Source organism: Mytilus californianus, unplaced genomic scaffold (assembly GCF_021869535.1).
Source record: "Mytilus californianus isolate M0D057914Y unplaced genomic scaffold, xbMytCali1.0.p SCAF_14, whole genome shotgun sequence".
Lineage (NCBI taxonomy): Eukaryota > Metazoa > Mollusca > Bivalvia > Mytilida > Mytilidae > Mytilus > Mytilus californianus.
In genome coordinates, this window is record NW_026262626.1 from 7,998,933 (window position 1) to 8,020,943 (window position 22,011).

The window sequence follows — 22,011 nt, forward strand, 5'->3', positions numbered from 1 at the left end:
AAAAATTATAAAAAAAAGCACCACAAATGTTTGCTTCCCTTTCCGCTTGTCGATATTAATATCTGATTTCACTTATCTACTTTACCCGTACAGCTACCTGAACGAAATTTTCAGGAATGGATTTGCATGCCTCATGTATTTTTTCTCAAATGATGTTTTGTCCTATCTGCTACATACATCATTTTCACCCTAGTTAACCCTATGAATGATACATAATGTGAATGCATAAATATATGCATTCCCACATAACCCCGTTGTCAAATCACAATAGATCTAGTCATTGTATTTCAAATGACGACAAACATAAACACTTTCGGATGACTCAAGAGTTATAGGTTACCAGTAAGTAAAATAGTTATTCTAATCATAGTTGCAATGAAATAAACGATAGATATCAATTTCAATGCATCAGATGCACATTTCGACAATTAATGTTTCTTCAGTGATACTCGAGACCGACATGCAAATGTAAGTTTTGAAATTTAGACATTATAACAATGAATCGCAAGTAAAACGCATGTGAAATAAAAAGGATATGTATGGTAAATGTTTTTTAGCAGTCTTTTTTCAATCTTTTTTTTTTATAGATAAATCAGACGCAACACAATGCAACATTACTTGCTGCAACAACACAGAAGATGCATCTTGTCCAGGTATATTTTTCTCACTAACACGACATTAGTCCCCATAATTAACAAAGCAATATTTTCCTTTTATATTTTTCTGAGACTTCGTCAATAAATCTTGACCAAGACGGTGATTTTATTTCGACCAAACTCCAAGCTGTCTGGAATAGACTACAGACGCTTGGGAGCACGGAGGACCCATTTTTCTCTTTTCCTTTTATGTGTTTTTTATAAAAAGAAGTTGGTAAATCTCTTTATTTTTTTAACTTATTTTCATTTATGAAATGTGTCTTTCCTCCTGTCTTTACAATAACATCATTGCTTTTATTCACTGCCCGTTGTTCTTATTTTTCACACGGCCGAAAAGATAAATAATATAAAAATCGTTCATCTTTGTGCCAAACGGTGAGTGTATTTTTTGTCTTTCTGTGATATAATTAATAGTATTTGCTGTTCATGCTCTACCTTTTGTGTATTAACTCAATATCGCTTGCTCATTCTGCTGGGAAATTAAACTGTGTCAAAATTTAACAAAAAAATTCTGATTATGTACAGCCTGTTTTGTTGTAACATGTTATCTTGATGCTCGAAAGCTAATATTTACAAAAGAAAAATCCATGTGAGCATTTTCTAAAGTAAATTATAAAACTGGCTAATTATGCTCTTATGATGGCAAATAGCATGATGATAAAAATGTTTAATTTAATATCACGGATACATGTACTTTCATAGTTGTGATTTACACATTGTTCATGCATAAAATGTATAATATTAAAAGAGTTCACAAGAGTAGCAGAAATGCTGGAGCTAATATGGCACTTATTTTTACTCATGGTTATGTGAGGTTCTCGGGGCTCAATAATTAGAATTCTGTGTAGTGTTTTGACAAATGATATATGTCCTTAATTTTTTTATTGACATTATGTTGTCTGTTTTTTCAACCTATGATTCTATTTTTATAAAAAAAAAACAGCTCCACATATTACTTACAGAATGGCTTTGAAATACTTGTATTTTCAGTAATTTTTTTAAAAATTATACAAGTGCTAATCTGTTATTGGCTGACAGACATTCCGTCAAAGGTTTCTAATTTGTATGTAAAACAACCTACTTGTAAGAAAACAACATAAAGTGATAGACCTATTAGCTTCACCAATATGATAGATCAACTCTATTTTTACGCGTAGAGTACTTCGTGCAAAAAGTTATGCTCTAAGAAATACCAAATTTATATCGTAAATATTATGCATGTCAACTCAAGTATCGCTCGGTAGTATCGAGTATCGAATACCAAAACGATACTCGACTAACCGGCTTCTTGTTAAAATGTAATTGCCATCTTAAAGACAAAATATTTTTATTAAGAGCGCCTCCCGGGGAATTGGAAATTAATCGAAATTATTCAAAATCAAAATTTGTTCCGAATGTTTGCGTTAAATTGTAATCTAAAATTCCCCTGAACAGAGGAATGCTATGAATAATACCACCTTTCCAATGCTTACACTTTTTTGATAATCCTGTTAAAGTCATTCTACAACCTCTGTACCGTCAGAGCAAAATTGTCATCCATAGGAATGTTAGTTACGTAACAAAGTTGAGAAATCGATTCGTCCAAGAAAAAGTTGACAAGAGAATATTTCTAAATAAGAACAATTTCGTTGCTCCCTTTGTCGACCCTCAGAAAATGGTTAAAGGCATCAGTAAGTTCTAATCATCTCCCCTTTCTTGATAATTGAAGTGTTTCTTTACGATTCCCAAATACTGTTGTTTTAGTTATCATTTTTCTATCGATGTTAATCAATTATTTGATAAGATGATTGCCAGTTTACATAATAAGTACATGTAGTAAATTAGCTATTAATTATGGTATAAAATTCCTGGGACTATTATCTTGTCCTAGGTAATAATGTTGAGGGTTTCACGTCCATAAGACAACAGCCCGCAATACGTATAATTGGTATAATTTTGTGTTTCCATTTTGTAGATGTTTTTTCCGAGCGAATACTCTAGTATCGCTCGGTAAATCCAACGAGTACTCGATTAGTATCCTTACCGAGTTGACATCCCTAGTAAATATATATATTTCGTAAGTATGAATAATTGATAAAAATATTCAACAAAAAATTACTATAATATGACAAACACGTATAATAATCATTGGACTTTTATCTTTTTTTTACGATCGTTATACATCAGACTTGCAAACTTTATAAATCAAATTACTACTATGTGATGATAATTGATTTCATGGCGAACGATACTGACTTAACCCAACTGGACACTTTCTGCCGAAACTTTGTGTTTAAAATTTTAAACTCAGATGCAAAATGTTAATTTCTCTATATTCTTTTTTTTAAAGATCTGTAAGAACCACACTTCTGTAAAAGGTGAATGATATTTGCTTTTATTTGGTATAAACTTGAAATAACCAGCATTCAAGTAAAATTATTAAAAAATGGTTTATTAAATATAAAAAATAATTCATAAATATCGTGTTTTGTATTTATCTATTATTGTTTATTTCATAAAAAAATGATATCAATGTCTCGAAATGATAGAATCGCGTTCTCTTACAGTACAAACAACACTCTAAAAATAACATGGTAATGAACAAAGTTCTCGTTTGATTTTAGTGCCATGTTCGCAGGAACCGTGTGAGAACGGAGGAATTTGCGTCAACAAAGCTTGTTTGTGTAACGATGGCTTTGCTGGATCGAAGTGTGAAATAGGTTTGTTTAACTTTGATTTTAACAAATGTTCACACCCATTGGTGGCCTTCGGCTGTTGTCTGCTCTTTGGTCGGGTTGTTGTCTCTTTGACATATTCCCCATTTCCATTCTCAATTTTACATTTATAAACATATTTTCACAATCAATGGATTATAATATTATTTATCAAGACGTTTTAATTTAGCTAACAATGTCTAAGTGACAAATTATCCATGTATTTGATTCAACCTTTTAAATCACTAATTTCACCTTATTGTCAAATAAAAACCGTGTTCTAAATCACAATGGGTAGAGCAGTACATAAATGAAAACGCTTCTCATTTGCAGTGTGGTATTTATGCACCTTTTTGGTTTTTTGGTTTTCACACATAACCTCATTAGGTAAATGAAATGAGAATACTGATTTGATCTTATGAACAACAGATAGCGACCAAAAGTCGGTACATTCATTTGTTAACTATATTAACAAGCCTTTTATATTATTTTTAGATGTCAACCAAACATGCAAATCCGACGCAACCACACTTATACCGCATCCAAATACATGTCAGCTGTACTATAACTGCAGTCAAGCGGTGTCTCCCCTTCCAACAGAGAACAGACTATACGATCACATACCACAAATTCTAAGACCTGCCTACCTGCACGAATGTCCTTACCCTCAACTTTTCTCAGCCAATATATCCTGTCAAAATTATACAGACGTGAAATGTGGGTCAAGATATGAAACAAAAAATAAATGTAAGTATATTGAGTAAATTTAAGGTAAGGGTGGATGTCTATGAAACACCTCTTAATTACGGTACACAAATGAAATAAACAATTATCACAAAGAGGTCGAAATTTCTTTTTGAGTAGGTTGAAACGATTAGCAAAAACCTTCTATAACAATACATTCTGAACATTGAAGCAAAAAAATCAAATGAAATGAACAAATTTATAAAAATAGATATTAAGTAAATTTATTAATAATTAAAACACAATTCACCTTTTATCTACTCATAATGTAAAAAGTAACATCACAAAAATACCGAACTCCGAGAAAAATTCAAAACTTAAAGTACCTAATCAATTGGCAAAATCAAAAGCTCAAACACATCAAACGAATGGATAACAACTGTCATATTCCTGACTTGGTATAGGCATTTTCTTATGACGAAAATGGTGTATTAAATCTGGTAATATACATTTGTTACTACATTAATTATACGTTTGGACATCAGCCAATTGATTTATTTTGCTAGAAATAGAATGTTTAGTTAATGATTGGTAAACTTGTAGGTGACTACCTTGCAGTTAGCTATTATTGTTTAGGTGCATGTAAGGCCTGCATATATTTCACCCCTGACTGTGTGGGATTTGCTGACGGAATACATAGAAATACATATATTTCGCCACCTGGAGAGAACTATTTTGAATGTCAAGATGAAAGAAACATTTATGGTGGTCAAAATCCCTGTCCAACTAACATGGCACCTTACAATGGGAAATGCAGAGACCTATTCGAAATACCAGCATCCTATTGGCAGGTAGGATATGCAATCGACTGCTCCGGTCGACCAAACGGTAACTATGAAAGTGAACGAGAAGACAAGTGTGATAAATACTACACTTGCGTAAATGGAAACACCACGCTGACATACTGTGATTCTGCGAAAGTATTTGATTCAAAATCGTCCTTCTGCCGGAATACAACAAATGTATGTACCCCATGCGGATCCGTTGTGCACGGTTGTTAATCAAAATGTAACGATAACAGTCCTATTTTGTAAATCTTTAATTTGATAAATCTTCTTAATTTTATCCTTCAAATGCTTTATGAGAAAGATAAGACTACACACTAAAGTTTTCGTTCTCTCTGAAAGTGATTTAATAAAGAGAAAAAGGAAATTCATGGGATATTTGTGTCCGTGACAGACGTCGCTATTGTAAGAGTTAAAAGCCAAGCATCGCATATAAAGGCAACATCAGCACTGTTAGGGATCTTAACCATTTAAAAAAAGGTACAGCAAGAATGTTCGTTTCGGAGTCTTCATATGCTTACTAGTAGTTCTATCTCCAAGTTATGTAATGCTATATATCTAGATCAGCAAAACAATAAAAAGTGGATGCAACGATTCTAGAATAACTGTTTGTCTTTACTTTTACCGTTTAAGGATATTCGTAGGTATGGGTCAATATCCTTGAAATTGTAAAAGAAATTAAATTTTTGAGAATATTCTTTAGTCTACATTTTCTTTTTGGAAGCCACAGTCAACATTATACCTTTTTTAACGTCTGACATATTTCCCTTACATCACATATATCATAAAAGTTAACCACGCAATGTTATACTATATCTAATAGCAAATCTATCAAAGTTAATAGTTATATTACACTACAATATATATTTTTTGTTCATTGGATGTATACAGTGTGCTGGTTAACGCACAATAAATGGTAATCTCAGTCCGTTGAAAATTGGAAACTATCAAAACTTAGGTTGTTTCTCAAATCTTGTGTTTGTTTGTTTCAAAATGAAGAAAAAAAAATTAGGCAATACATATAAGAAAAAAAAAAACAACAACAACAATGACAAAACCAAAAATTTGAATAAGTCTATAATTGAAGATGAACATTTTTTAATCATATTTTAATTATACAAGAAATTTTATGTTTTTCTTGATCAAACAGTTTGAAGCTACATTGAACATGTTAAACTACCAGATACTTTATCATGTTATGTTTAACATCAATTTTATAATTGTTTAAAAGTTTTTTGGAGAAACCTGAGATTAACTACTATAATTGCAAAAAAAAATGTATTTGGTTTTAAAAAAAATAAAATAATTTCCAATTTTGACCTTCGGTGTATTAATTCGCATGTCCAATACAGGCAGACTATTAAACTTCAACCCGATTTGGAAAAAAAAGTTGGCAAAAGGTAGCGAAACAGAATTCATTAAGGTTTCTTTAGCGTTCAAATGCAAGTAAAATATGAATATTCTTCAAAAGAAAAACCAAATAATGTTTTACGTTCTGACGAACCGAAGAAATCAACTTAAGGCAACCGCTGTAAAACAATTATCGATAAATAGTAGACATTTTAGCTCGTTAATAACATGACACTCAAAAGAGTTTTTTTTTTTAAATTCGTTCATGACAAACAGATAACGACTCGCCAAACAGGGGGGCAGCTTAGTTTGTATTCTCATTGCATCTGGATGTGGCTGTGTAGTCATACCTCTGCTAAAAGGCAAACAGAATACTTCTCTTAACGGGTCTTATCAGTAGACGAAAAACGTGCCGGTGGTGATATATTTCCATACGCAAATCAATTGAATTGATCCCTGGGGGGTTTACATCATTGTTTGTGGCGTTGACACATTCGTGTGATATGTGCAGTTTATAATTCTATTGTGGTGTACTGTCGTAAATTCACGGGAGGTGTTCGATGTTATTCTGTGGTTTACATGTTGTAATTTTCTATTTTATTATCTATTCATGTATATCTCTCTCCTAAGTGTTCTTGCGTGTATTTGTACTGTATTCTGGTCACGTAATGATGTCGTTTAAGCGGTATTTTTAACATAACCATATAAGAGGGAGGTTTGGCTAGCCATAAAACCAGGTTCAACCCACCATTCTGTCTTAAAATGTCCTGTACCAAGTCAAGAATATGGCAGTTGTTATCAAATAATTCGTTTCTATGTATGTTGGCTGTTTTTCCATTGTTTTCCTCTTATAGTTGATGTGTTTCACTCGGTTTTAGTTTGTAACCCGGATTTGTTTTCTGTTAATCAATTTATTACTTTTAAACAGCGTTATACTGTAATGCAGGCCTTCCCCCTTTTCTAGTACTTATGTCTTGATAGTTTCTTGAAATTATGGAGAATAAGATGTAGATGTTAATAAGAGGTTCAATGTTGGAAATAATATAAGAACTACAATTGGTTATTTTGGCTGTTGTTTCAAGGTGTGATTACTAAAACACATTAGATTTGTGTATGTCAAGAAGTTTTGTTTCACGTACGACCTCCATATTTTCTCCGTATTATTACGGCAAATGCTCGTCATTCGTGGTTTGTTAAAATAAAGATTGACAATTGTTCCGTGGGATTTAATTTCATTTGCGCACTTAAAATATTAGCACCAAAAGGAAATATTTGCATTTGTTAGTTACCTGGTTTGAAAATAAATCCCAGACTTATCTCTTCTAATGATCTACTTATAAATTGTAGGTGACGGTGCTAAATACGGTTGCCGGTGACGGTGCTAAGGTTGTGGGTTACGGTGCTAAGGTTGTGGGTGGTGGTGTTAAATAATATTGCCATTGACAATGACAAGATTTTAGTGATAGTAATTATTTTATGAATGATGAGACTAAATAATATTGCCGGTGAGGGTGCTAATGTTGTTAGCGACAGTGCTTAACAGCTGTTAGTGACAGTACCAAATAAAGTTGTTGAGGACGGTGCTAAGGTGGTTAAGGAAGTCCTAAGTAAGGCTGTTAGTGACGGTGATAAAATTGTTGCTTCATGTACTTAATATTTGTTTTAGAAGTTTTTATGATGATAAGTCGATGTTGTATAATGTAGAATGGTGATAATATCCTTAAATTGGGATTATTGAAAGATTCCAAATAAGGGACCACCTGGTTACTTAACTATTAAATTTTATATTATAAGCTGGTTATTATAAAAAGTTTGTTTTCATACTGTAAGACCAACCATTACCGGGGACCCGAACAGACCAGTGACAGAACCTGAAAGACCCATTCTTTCCGCCGTTGTTTATTTTAGCACTAATAAAATATGAAACTTTATTTATTCAAAGATTTTATTTCATAATTCAGAATATATATAAACAATCACAAATAAACGATTTCAATTTCTGTGACGTCTTGGTCCGACCGTAAACATTGGACGTTGAACCTAACACTTTATAGACCCTTTATCTTCTTTTTCTGTGTGACCTAGTGATCTCTTGTGGCCGACTCTAACACCAGGGAGGCCGCGTTTCAATACTACTGTTACCTTTATTAGGTATATGTTATACAAATATTCAAATTGAATATCATAACTGATCGGGTTATGTTCCGGTTTACAAATATTTTAACGAACTATGAATCCACAATATTTTGCTTGATGCCTGTTGGAATATTGATATCGCATCGACAAATTTCATGATTTTTTTGTCGTAGTTATTTGTAGGTATGTTTTTATTTTTCAAAGCAAGCTTCATCTTTTTCATCTCTCTAAGTCAAAATGTCGAGACTTTGCGTTAAGTTTATATACCAAAACTTTAACTGGATGCATACGTGTACCTTATTTAAAATTGAAATAAGAATTTATATATCGTTTAGGTCTGTTCTATTTTAATCTAATCTTTCAACATTGAATCTTAATCTATGTCTTTTTTTTACCTTGATCAGATAAACGGAACAGTCATACAGTACCATTTATGATCAATGATCCAATAATCTACACTATCGAGTCAATCAACAGTGAAGTCATGACCGGCTTTAAATAATTAGAAACCTCAGATTCATGATTAAAGTAATCGCAGTTTAAAGACACAACAAGCATTTATTTTTTTTAATAAGACGCAGTTTTACAATAATTTTTTTTTTAATAAGACGCAATTTTACAATAAAGATGCTGAAAATGTTCATTTCCTAGGGTAAGGGAAATAACTCGCGTTACTTACGAGACACATTTTTACTTCACCTTAAAGTTTTTCTTTCAGACTCAAATTATTAATAACATATATATTTTCATATCGAAGATCTAAGGTCTGCACTTTATTGAAAAAAAGCAAAATCCACTTTCTTTGATTTCTTATGAAAAAAACTGCATGTAGTTCCTGAGAAAATATATTGAACAGACGGTTGATACAAAAATCATGAATAAATTTGATTAATAAGGATTTTAATTACACGCAGTGTGAGAATCGTTTTATCTTAAACTTCAAACAGTCTATACATGATATAATATTTAAATGTAAAAAAGTTGTCGTCTGATTTTGTGCCATATTCAAAGGAACCTTGTGAAAATGTAGGAACAAACCAAAACGATACATGTTTGATAAATGATTGCGTCGCTGGATTTAAGTTAAAAATAAAGGTTTGTTTCACTTTTGGTGTAATACATGGACATATGTATCAAAATATTTCAAAATAAATGGATTATGATATAATTCATCCAGTTGATTTAATTTTACTTGAATTTGATTTGATTTTTATAATACAGAAAATCCCTAAATAAAGTAAAAAAAAAAGAAAGATGACTTTTGCTAATTAACAGATTTAGTCAACGTATATTTATCGACAATACAAAAATTATGAAATATAGCTCAAGTACTTTTTTGCCAGCTTATGCCCAAAATTACCGACGTTTTTATGAAAAATGTGACAGATACATCTGGTTTACAAAATTAACGATTGTCATTTTCGTTTACTGACTAACTTATTTGCGTTGAAAAGAATTTCCAACTGTAATTTTCTCTTACTTTTTGTATATATGTTTTGCTTGACTATCAAGTGTACCCCTATTTTTGACATTTTTACCTATATTGCCTGTTTGTTTTGTTCACACATTGTTGTCCATGTGATAGAATTATATGCGACTGTCATACAAGTGAAATGTTTAGCAAGCTACAAAACCAGGTTTAATCCAACATTTTCTACATAAGAAAATGCCTGTCCCAAGTCAGGAATATTACCGTTGTAATCCATTCTTTTGATGTGTTCGAGCTTTTATGTTTGCCATTTTATTAGGGAATTACTGTTTGAAATTTCCTCGGAGTTCAGTATTTTTGTAAATTGATTCTATTTTGAGATATTGTTCTTATAAAAACTTTTGGTGATCGTTATCGAATATCTGTTCACAGATGACGACGGATATATTCCAATTGTCGTAACCACAATCTCGTCCTCTTCCCCCTCTCTTTTAAACTGAAGTTGCATGAATTGAATTACCTCATAATAGATACCAGGTTTAAAATTTTGTACGACAGACGCGAAAAAAACTCATCAGTGACGCTCGAATAAAAAATGTTGAATAGGTTTGTTAATTACATTTCACTTTCATTTGAACTGCCGGGTCATGACTTTGGACCGGCACATTAGGAATATGGCTGGTTTAACCATGCTTGTAAGCGCTCAATCCTCCCCTTAAGCTGGGACAGTGGTGTAACAACACAACTAAAGAAAAAATAATAAAAATCGGAAGCAATTTGCATAACTTTACAGAAAATCGGTGCGAGGCACACAAACAACTTATTATTAAAACAATAGACAAAAAGCACCAAAATAAGAATACTAAAGCTAGTTCAATGCCAACTATTACTGATATATAAATCATGCTCTTCAAAATTAAAGTATCAACCCCACAAAACACACACCCAACGGCTTAAGTGTAAAGACTCATAAACAGTCTGAGAAACGCATGAGCTTGTTCACGACATCGATGCTTGATCTAGATATATACTCGATCAGCTATTTTACAAAATTGTTTTTACAATCACTAAAATAATCAGTGACTAAAGAAAAAATAGTTCAAATTTTATTCAATTGATTTCTGTTAACCACCACACAAGAAGCCATAGCACGGTCTATAAATGGAAAACTCTACAGCTAGGCATCCGATTGTTTTGTGGCTTTCTAAGAGTTCTATTCTGATCCGAAAAACACCCTATAATAGAGCAATGCTGATTAGAATTAATATGTATTCGTTACGGTTATCTATTTAACACAGTAGTATCTAATATGACCTTAATCGTTACAGAATTGATTGTGTGGTTAAAGGGGCATTAACTACGATTTAAACGTAAATTTAAGATACGATTCCTTTAGTTTCAAATATTAGTTAAAGCAGAATTTTGAAATGACATTTCGTTAAAAGCAGTCTGTTTGACGAATATTGTCAGAATGAGTTCAAAAACATCGCTGATATATTATTGACTTGCAAGTCATCAATTTAACCTAATTTATTTCAAACTTTAAAATTCATGTGACCCTCAACTTAACCTCAAGCTAAATTATCCGTAGCTGCTGTCTGTTTATATTTACATTTATGTTTATATCGCTTATAAGACCGTCTTCGGAGGCCATCTTGGTAGTTAATTAGATGGCGTATAGCATAAAATACACACGCAATGCAGATACATATTAACAAGTTCATGCATTGTTATATTTTTTACTTTTCGTAATATAGATGTACATTTTACTGAGTTATAAATCAAATCTGAGTCAAATCGGTAAACATAAATTTGATAGCTCCTGTCACTTTAACCTATTAAGAATACCTAACTAGATATGTATTTGAATATGCGTAAACACACTATGGTCCTGCATACTTTCCATAATTTTCCTTAAGTATAAGTTCATGCTTTGTTTAGGCTTTTAATAAGTTTATAGTTGCTTTGAGTTCTGTTTGATTGGTAATTAGATCGATACTGTTTGAACTTTTCTCACTGGTTGATATGTGAATCATTGGCAATCATCCCTCACGTCTTATTTTTATATTCAAACTCCTAAATTAGGATAGTCTGTGTAAGATTTTAAAAATTGCCCCAAATACTTTTCATACTGTATTATCGTTAAAGCTATCGTTTTTTTTTTCTTGCAAATTCTGTGCACGTTTGGGAATTTGATATTTACAATCTCTCAATGTTTGTTGATATGGTTATATCACTTTCAAAAGTAGTTGATCTAATCAAAACTTAAACTGTCTTACAATGTAAAAGTACTATAAAATTCACAGTCTTGTTCAACAAGGACATGTTACAAAAGTAACGGCCAAGCTTTTGGTCTTATTAAAACACAGACACAATTCAAAAATAGAGCTGATTAAAAATTAAGATAGCTCGCTTTAGATAAAATTGAGAATGGAATGTATTTAAGATTAAAGGTTTGTTTCAGAAAATTGTTTTTTGACACATACCTTCAAAAGTAGCCTGCCATTTCAATATTTAATATTAATTCATTCAAGATAATATAATACCAAATGACGTTACGTCATGAGTTATCGTTTCTGACGTCGTTGAACAACGTTCATAGAGCTATATGATTCACCCTGCTACTGGTGGTCGACAAAACAATACATGTTCGCTATAGTTTTATCGATATTTCATAAAAAAAATAAAATTACCTTTTTTCAGGATAACATTATACATGTTATAAATGTTTGCATAAATGCCGATAGCAGAGATACTTGAATGCATTATGTTATTTGCATTTATATGTACGATTTATCTAACGTCTGTTCTTATTTTTTGCGTAAGGAACTGCATTTTTTGCGTAAGGAACTGCATTTTTTGCTCAATAAGTTCTGATTTATGTTGCACACCGTTCCCGATGAATGAATAGGAAATCTACGAATAGGGAAATGAAAATAAAGTCACAAACCCTTTCAGATCCCTTTCCAAATTTTTGTTTTGCCCTGGATGCGTTATTTGTTTCTGGCAAAATATTGTTCTCATTTCTTTTGTTCCGTTTATTTGTTTTTGTATTCCTCCGATTTTTTCTCTCGATAATATTTGCATATCAGTTTTGCCTTTGTAACTGACGGAAAAGGTATTTGGTTTTGCTTCTTTTTAAAATCACTGTGATCAAATGTAATTATTGCACATAAATAATTTTTTAAATTTTGTCACACCCATGTTTTGAGTACATGATTAGTTATGTCAATACATAATTGTTTATGTTGCCGTGCAAGTATACCCTGCAGGGTCTAGTTATCAAATAGTTCTCTCAGAGGGTTATATGATTGATTAAGTATGTTTACAAGTTTTGTTATTTCACCAATGATGCATACTGGGTTGGATCCAGAGCAAGTATAGAACCTTAATTTATTATTTCACTATCCCCAAATGCGCGCAATACCTTTGAGTAAAAATAAAGGAAATCTGTTTTCAGTAACGTTCCTTGATTTCTGACAAATTCTAAGCGTATCGTTCATTTTTTAACCGATCTATCTAAAAAAACAAGGATGGTGACATATTTTTTTTCTTCATACATGAATGGATTCAGTATACAATCCTTGATATAATGTTAGTTTTTGGTCCTTCTTTGTATATAAGAACATAGTCATCCATTGAAAATTCTAAACGTATCAGTACAAAAAAGGTATTTTTCCGATATATCTATGTAAATTTGACGACAACATTTTTACTTACTCAATATTAACCCTATTTTTTTTAAAGTACAAGTGTGCCAAACATTTGGGTAATTGCGGGATATGTCCTTTGGTATCGTGTTCCCTTAATATTATATATTAATGAATTAATTAAGCCTTAAAAGTTTACATTAATCACTCAGATACGTAAGCACAATATTTTCACCAAATTCGAATCTTACAGATAAAATTAAATGTTATAACACTAGTAAAGAAGTACAATGTATAAGACCAATATCAAAAAGAAATAATACATACTTATAACAGTCAGTAGAAATTGCAGTAAAAATCATTTATATAAATAGAATGAGGCTGCATTGTCTGTTTGATAGAGAATTTTACTTATCAAGCTAATTGTGTCTTATGTTGTATTCATATTATATACAAAAATCGAGTGATACATTAAAAACAAAAATACATCAATAGGTGAACACAAAGTCTGCAGCTAAAATAAATCTCTCTATAAAACTACAAATTCTAAATGGCTATGGATAAAGACAATTTATTTGTTATTTGGACTATTAAGGATCTTCGATCGACACGAACATATTTAAAAAAAGAAACTATGAGATAAAAATTATGACGCAGTGTCGGACTTTATAATGATAAACGAGGATGTTTAGTGTTAAAATAAATCGTAAAACAATCTTATTGATATTTCATGTGGCTCTATCGTTTCGCACAGCTCTTTATTAGATTCATAGCATGGCCTTGTTACGTCAAAAAGGCTGAATAATTTCGACTTAAACTTATCATCTCCGTCATTGAGCTTGACCAAAAATTGGTTACCAGTTTTCTGGTAACCCAACTCCTTACAAAATCTATTTCTTCTATTAAGAAACACACTAACATTTTCTTTGGTACATATGACGTGGCTCTGTACTTTTAAAGATCCCGCTATTATGTTATTGTTCTATTATAATGCCATTATGTTATTGTTCTATTTTAATTTTGAAAATACTTTGAACGACAAAATTATTTTACTCGCGTAGTGGTATTAACCATATGTGAATTCTTAATAATTATTATTAATAACATATATATTTTCATATCGAAGATCTAAGGTCTGCACTTTATTGAAAAAAAGCAAAATCCACTTTCTTTGATTTCTTATGAAAAAAACTGCATGTAGTTCCTGAGAAAATATATTGAACAGACGGTTGATACAAAAATCATGAATAAATTTGATTAATAAGGATTTTAATTACACGCAGTGTGAGAATCGTTTTATCTTAAACTTCAAACAGTCTATACATGATATAATATTTAAATGTAAAAAAGTTGTCGTCTGATTTTGTGCCATATTCAAAGGAACCTTGTGAAAATGTAGGAACAAACCAAAACGATACATGTTTGATAAATGATTGCGTCGCTGGATTTAAGTTAAAAATAAAGGTTTGTTTCACTTTTGGTGTAATACATGGACATATGTATCAAAATATTTCAAAATAAATGGATTATGATATAATTCATCCAGTTGATTTAATTTTACTTGAATTTGATTTGATTTTTATAATACAGAAAATCCCTAAATAAAGTAAAAAAAAAAGAAAGATGACTTTTGCTAATTAACAGATTTAGTCAACGTATATTTATCGACAATACAAAAATTATGAAATATAGCTCAAGTACTTTTTTGCCAGCTTATGCCCAAAATTACCGACGTTTTTATGAAAAATGTGACAGATACATCTGGTTTACAAAATTAACGATTGTCATTTTCGTTTACTGACTAACTTATTTGCGTTGAAAAGAATTTCCAACTGTAATTTTCTCTTACTTTTTGTATATATGTTTTGCTTGACTATCAAGTGTACCCCTATTTTTGACATTTTTACCTATATTGCCTGTTTGTTTTGTTCACACATTGTTGTCCATGTGATAGAATTATATGCGACTGTCATACAAGTGAAATGTTTAGCAAGCTACAAAACCAGGTTTAATCCAACATTTTCTACATAAGAAAATGCCTGTCCCAAGTCAGGAATATTACCGTTGTAATCCATTCTTTTGATGTGTTCGAGCTTTTATGTTTGCCATTTTATTAGGGAATTACTGTTTGAAATTTCCTCGGAGTTCAGTATTTTTGTTAATTGATTCTATTTTGAGATATTGTTCTTATAAAAACTTTTGGTGATCGTTATCGAATATCTGTTCACAGATGACGACGGATATATTCCAATTGTCGTAACCACAATCTCGTCCTCTTCCCCCTCTCTTTTAAACTGAAGTTGCATGAATTGAATTACCTCATAATAGATACCAGGTTTAAAATTTTGTACGACAGACGCGAAAAAAACTCATCAGTGACGCTCGAATAAAAAATGTTGAATAGGTTTGTTAATTACATTTCACTTTCATTTGAACTGCCGGGTCATGACTTTGGACCGGCACATTAGGAATATGGCTGGTTTAACCATGCTTGTAAGCGCTCAATCCTCCCCTTAAGCTGGGACAGTGGTGTAACAACACAACTAAAGAAAAAATAATAAAAATCGGAAGCAATTTGCATAACTTTACAGAAAATCGGTGCGAGGCACACAAACAACTTATTATTAAAACAATAGACAAAAAGCACCAAAATAAGAATACTAAAGCTAGTTCAATGCCAACTATTACTGATATATAAATCATGCTCTTCAAAATTAAAGTATCAACCCCACAAAACACACACCCAACGGCTTAAGTGTAAAGACTCATAAACAGTCTGAGAAACGCATGAGCTTGTTCACGACATCGATGCTTGATCTAGATATATACTCGATCAGCTATTTTACAAAATTGTTTTTACAATCACTAAAATAATCAGTGACTAAAGAAAAAATAGTTCAAATTTTATTCAATTGATTTCTGTTAACCACCACACAAGAAGCCATAGCACGGTCTATAAATGGAAAACTCTACAGCTAGGCATCCGATTGTTTTGTGGCTTTCTAAGAGTTCTATTCTGATCCGAAAAACACCCTATAATAGAGCAATGCTGATTAGAATTAATATGTATTCGTTACGGTTATCTATTTAACACAGTAGTATCTAATATGACCTTAATCGTTACAGAATTGATTGTGTGGTTAAAGGGGCATTAACTACGATTTAAACGTAAATTTAAGATACGATTCCTTTAGTTTCAAATATTAGTTAAAGCAGAATTTTGAAATGACATTTCGTTAAAAGCAGTCTGTTTGACGAATATTGTCAGAATGAGTTCAAAAACATCGCTGATATATTATTGACTTGCAAGTCATCAATTTAACCTAATTTATTTCAAACTTTAAAATTCATGTGACCCTCAACTTAACCTCAAGCTAAATTATCCGTAGCTGCTGTCTGTTTATATTTACATTTATGTTTATATCGCTTATAAGACCGTCTTCGGAGGCCATCTTGGTAGTTAATTAGATGGCGTATGGCATAAAATACACACGCAATGCAGATACATATTAACAAGTTCATGCATTGTTATATTTTTTACTTTTCGTAATATAGATGTACATTTTACTGAGTTATAAATCAAATCTGAGTCAAATCGGTAAACATAAATTTGATAGCTCCTGTCACTTTAACCTATTAAGAATACCTAACTAGATATGTATTTGAATATGCGTAAACACACTATGGTCCTGCATACTTTCCATAATTTTCCTTAAGTATAAGTTCATGCTTTGTTTAGGCTTTTAATAAGTTTATAGTTGCTTTGAGTTCTGTTTGATTGGTAATTAGATCGATACTGTTTGAACTTTTCTCACTGGTTGATATGTGAATCATTGGCAATCATCCCTCACGTCTTATTTTTATATTCAAACTCCTAAATTAGGATAGTCTGTGTAAGATTTTAAAAATTGCCCCAAATACTTTTCATACTGTATTATCGTTAAAGCTATCGTTTTTTTTTTTCTTGCAAATTCTGTGCAAGTTTGGGAATTTGATATTTACAATCTCTCAATGTTTGTTGATATGGTTATATCACTTTCAAAAGTAGTTGATCTAATCAAAACTTAAACTGTCTTACAATGTAAAAGTACTATAAAATTCACAGTCTTGTTCAACAAGGACATGTTACAAAAGTAACGGCCAAGCTTTTGGTCTTATATAAAACACAGACACAATTCAAAAATAGAGCTGATTAAAAATTAAGATAGCTCGCTTTAGATAAAATTGAGAATGGAATGTATTTAAGATTAAAGGTTTGTTTCAGAAAATTGTTTTTTGACACATACCTTCAAAAGTAGCCTGCCATTTCAATATTTAATATTAATTCATTCAAGATAATATAATACCAAATGACGTTACGTCATGAGTTATCGTTTCTGACGTCGTTGAACAACGTTCATAGAGCTATATGATTCACCCTGCTACTGGTGGTCGACAAAACAATACATGTTCGCTATAGTTTTATCGATATTTCATAAAAAAAATAAAATTACCTTTTTTCAGGATAACATTATACATGTTATAAATGTTTGCATAAATGCCGATAGCAGAGATACTTGAATGCATTATGTTATTTGCATTTATATGTACGATTTATCTAACGTCTGTTCTTATTTTTTGCGTAAGGAACTGCATTTTTTGCGTAAGGAACTGCATTTTTTGCTCAATAAGTTCTAATTTATGTTGCACACCGTTCCCGATGAATGAATAGGAAATCTACGAATAGGGAAATGAAAATAAAGTCACAAACCCTTTCAGATCCCTTTCCAAATTTTTGTTTTGTCCTGGATGCGTTATTTGTTTCTGGCAAAATATTGTTCTCATTTCTTTTGTTCCGTTTATTTGTTTTTGTATTCCTCCGATTTTTTCTCTCGATAATATTTGCATATCAGTTTTGCCTTTGTAACTGACGGAAAAGGTATTTGGTTTTGCTTCTTTTTAAAATCACTGTGATCAAATGTAATTATTGCACATAAATAATTTTTTAAATTTTGTCACACCCATGTTTTGAGTACATGATTAGTTATGTCAATACATAATTGTTTATGTTGCCGTGCAAGTATACCCTGCAGGGTCTAGTTATCAAATAGTTCTCTCAGAGGGTTATATGATTGATTAAGTATGTTTACAAGTTTTGTTATTTCACCAATGATGCATACTGGGTTGGATCCAGAGCAAGTATAGAACCTTAATTTATTATTTCACTATCCCCAAATGCGCGCAATACCTTTGAGTAAAAATAAAGGAAATCTGTTTTCAGTAACGTTCCTTGATTTCTGACAAATTCTAAGCGTATCGTTCATTTTTTAACCGATCTATCTAAAAAAACAAGGATGGTGACATATTTTTTTTCTTCATACATGAATGGATTCAGTATACAATCCTTGATATAATGTTAGTTTTTGGTCCTTCTTTGTATATAAGAACATAGTCATCCATTGAAAATTCTAAACGTATCAGTACAAAAAAGGTATTTTTCCGATATATCTATGTAAATTTGACGACAACATTTTTACTTACTTATCAATATTAACCCTATTTTTTTTTTAAAGTACAAGTGTGCCAAACATTTGGGTAATTGCGGGATATGTCCTTTGGTATCGTGTTCCCTTAATATTATATATTAATGAATTAATTAAGCCTTAAAAGTTTACATTAATCACTCAGATACGTAAGCACAATATTTTCACCAAATTCGAATCTTACAGATAAAATTAAATGTTATAACACTAGTAAAGAAGTACAATGTATAAGACCAATATCAAAAAGAAATAATACATACTTATAACAGTCAGTAGAAATTGCAGTAAAAATCATTTATATAAATAGAATGAGGCTGCATTGTCTGTTTGATAGAGAATTTTACTTATCAAGCTAATTGTGTCTTATGTTGTATTCATATTATATACAAAAATCGAGTGATACATTAAAAACAAAAATACATCAATAGGTGAACACAAAGTCTGCAGCTAAAATAAATCTCTCTATAAAACTACAAATTCTAAATGGCTATGGATAAAGACAATTTATTTGTTATTTGGACTATTAAGGATCTTCGATCGACACGAACATATTTAAAAAAAGAAACTATGAGATAAAAATTATGACGCAGTGTCGGACTTTATAATGATAAACGAGGATGTTTAGTGTTAAAATAAATCGTAAAACAATCTTATTGATATTTCATGTGGCTCTATCGTTTCGCACAGCTCTTTATTAGATTCATAGCATGGCCTTGTTACGTCAAAAAGGCTGAATAATTTCGACTTAAACTTATCATCTCCGTCATTGAGCTTGACCAAAAATTGGTTACCAGTTTTCTGGTAACCCAACTCCTTACAAAATCTATTTCTTCTATTAAGAAACACACTAACATTTTCTTTGGTACATATGACGTGGCTCTGTACTTTTAAAGATCCCGCTATTATGTTATTGTTCTATTATAATGCCATTATGTTATTGTTCTATTTTAATTTTGAAAATACTTTGAACGACAAAATTATTTTACTCGCGTAGTGGTATTAACCATATGTGAATTCTTAAAAATTCTAAAGAACTTCTGATAATTTTAAATCTTGGTCTTTTCCTGAAATTAGTTCTAACAAAAACTTTTGATTTTTCAACCCTGTATACAAGCATTCCCCATGTGAAATTATGATTTTGAAAATACTTTGAACGACAAAATTATTTTATATGGTTGGTGGTAGACTACAAGTACCAGTGATAAAACTCTTCTGTACTGACATGAACAATTATTGGATAAAGTCATAATAATAAATTAACTGGTAACAAAAATTAGAATTTTTCAATATGTTTTCAATACCTGAGCAGAATTTGCCAAAACCTTTTTTAGGTAATCCATGCTCTTCAATTTCGTACGTTATTTGACCTTTTAAACTTTTTTGATTCGAGATTCGAGCGTCACTGGTAAGTTTATTGTAGACGAAACTGCATCTTGTGTTTTATATTTTCAAGATGAGTGTAATCACAAGCCCTGTAGCAAGTCAATTAAAATGTCATGATATTAAAAATTGCAGCTGACAAAAAGATGTAAAATGTCAATTATGAATACTTTAGTACTTACTGTGGCAATAAAGCTATAAGAATAAGGAATCACTTTAATTTCAAATCTGCCAGATAAGATTTGATCCATTATTCCTCCAATTAGCCAAAAATATAAAAGGCGAATACCATACAGGTGACAAAGGTGACCTGACCAGATGTACAGGATTAATTGGACATCCACACGTCAAACCTAGGTCAATAATATGAAGCGAAAACAGATGTCTCTAGATATTAGAAGCATGCAGAATTCATGTAACGCTTCTGTTATTACAAAACATGCCGTGTGGCGGTAACTGGTACATGTAACAGACGGTAACTGGTCCTCGTTCATAAGATATTATAAATATACCAACGCGCCATTAATGACCTCTTTTCATTTTTTTGGTTCATATATATGTTTTTGAGTTTGGTACACATTTTGCTTATAGGCCAACTAAAGCCCGCCTCCGGGTGCGTGATTTTGTTGCTGTGTTGAAGACCAATTGATGGTCATGAGCTGTTTTCTGCTATTAGGTCCGGTTGTGGAATCTTTGACACATCCCGCATTTTCTTTCTCAATTTTCTTTTTTCTATTTCCTTTCTTATTACGTATGTGTAAATTTATAAGTGGTTAAAAAAAAAACGTTTATACTAAATTGTTCACCATATTTTTATTAGTGCTTGGAGATACGTTCGATGATAGTGTCAGTTCTTACAAGGAGATGAGAAAATACGACTCGGAGTATAAATTTCAGAAATCGCACAACAATTTAAATTTGCTGAGACATCAGTTGACTATAAATAAAGATAAAAGTCGTATAACGCTTCCGCCATATGACTCATTATATTAACAACACGTGCTACGTGCATTATGGCAAAGCAAATTTGGCCAACCCAAATAATGGCTCATTATGTGCCTTTGGCTGGAAAATTTTGCAAAATGACATTTTTTTAGGGACAAATAGCATCAGACTTTCTACAAAATCTTATTTGTTCATGTAAGGAGAAAATTCATGCCAGGCAGCATGTGTTTGAAAGAAGCAGGGTTTTCTTTGGACTGATTTGTGCTTTTGTCAAAATGTAGGTACTTGCAATAATGTCTAGACCTTATCAGCCAACATAGCTGATGACACAGATGAAATATCATGAAAATTGTTTTTTTGACATATTATGTAACTTTATTTAGATTTTTTTCAACGTTTCATTTGGTATGGAAACGGCCATGTTTCACTTTTTATATTTGTTATACAACACGCTTGCACCCATTACAGTAATGTCGAATGAACTTTAAACATGGCATAACTCCAATAGCTCACGCTACTGGCATCATCTGAAAAGTTATCATTTATTGAGACAGTTGAAATTCATTTTAAGAAAACTCAGTGACATGTCGAATTCAGGAAAACTGAAACGAAATTTAACATGAATGCAAGTTTTGTCTGATTTTTCAACAATTCATTTTGGATACGCTTTTAAAAACTTTTATTCTTAAGTATTCCAGAAATGCTACTTGTCCAGGTCAAA

At 31.4% G+C, this 22,011-nt stretch overlaps 1 protein-coding gene across 4 annotated transcripts in view; it reads left to right on the top strand.

Moving 5' to 3' along the window:
- Positions 1-22,011, top strand: part of LOC127724124 (neurogenic locus notch homolog protein 1-like) — a 43,196-nt gene that overhangs the window by 15,225 nt on the left and 5,960 nt on the right. For 2 of the 4 annotated variants that reach the window (XM_052230984.1, XM_052230983.1), the window contains 4 exons: positions 588-653; positions 3,260-3,355; positions 3,845-4,096; positions 4,637-5,576. In XM_052230984.1, coding sequence (XP_052086944.1) covers positions 588-653; positions 3,260-3,355; positions 3,845-4,096; positions 4,637-5,094 — 872 coding nt within the window. In that variant the 3' untranslated portion in view covers positions 5,095-5,576. Of the gene's footprint in view, positions 1-587; positions 654-3,259; positions 3,356-3,844; positions 4,097-4,636; positions 5,577-22,011 lie in introns of those variants that run through there. The other 2 variants (XM_052230985.1, XM_052230986.1) reach the window with 2 other exon arrangements.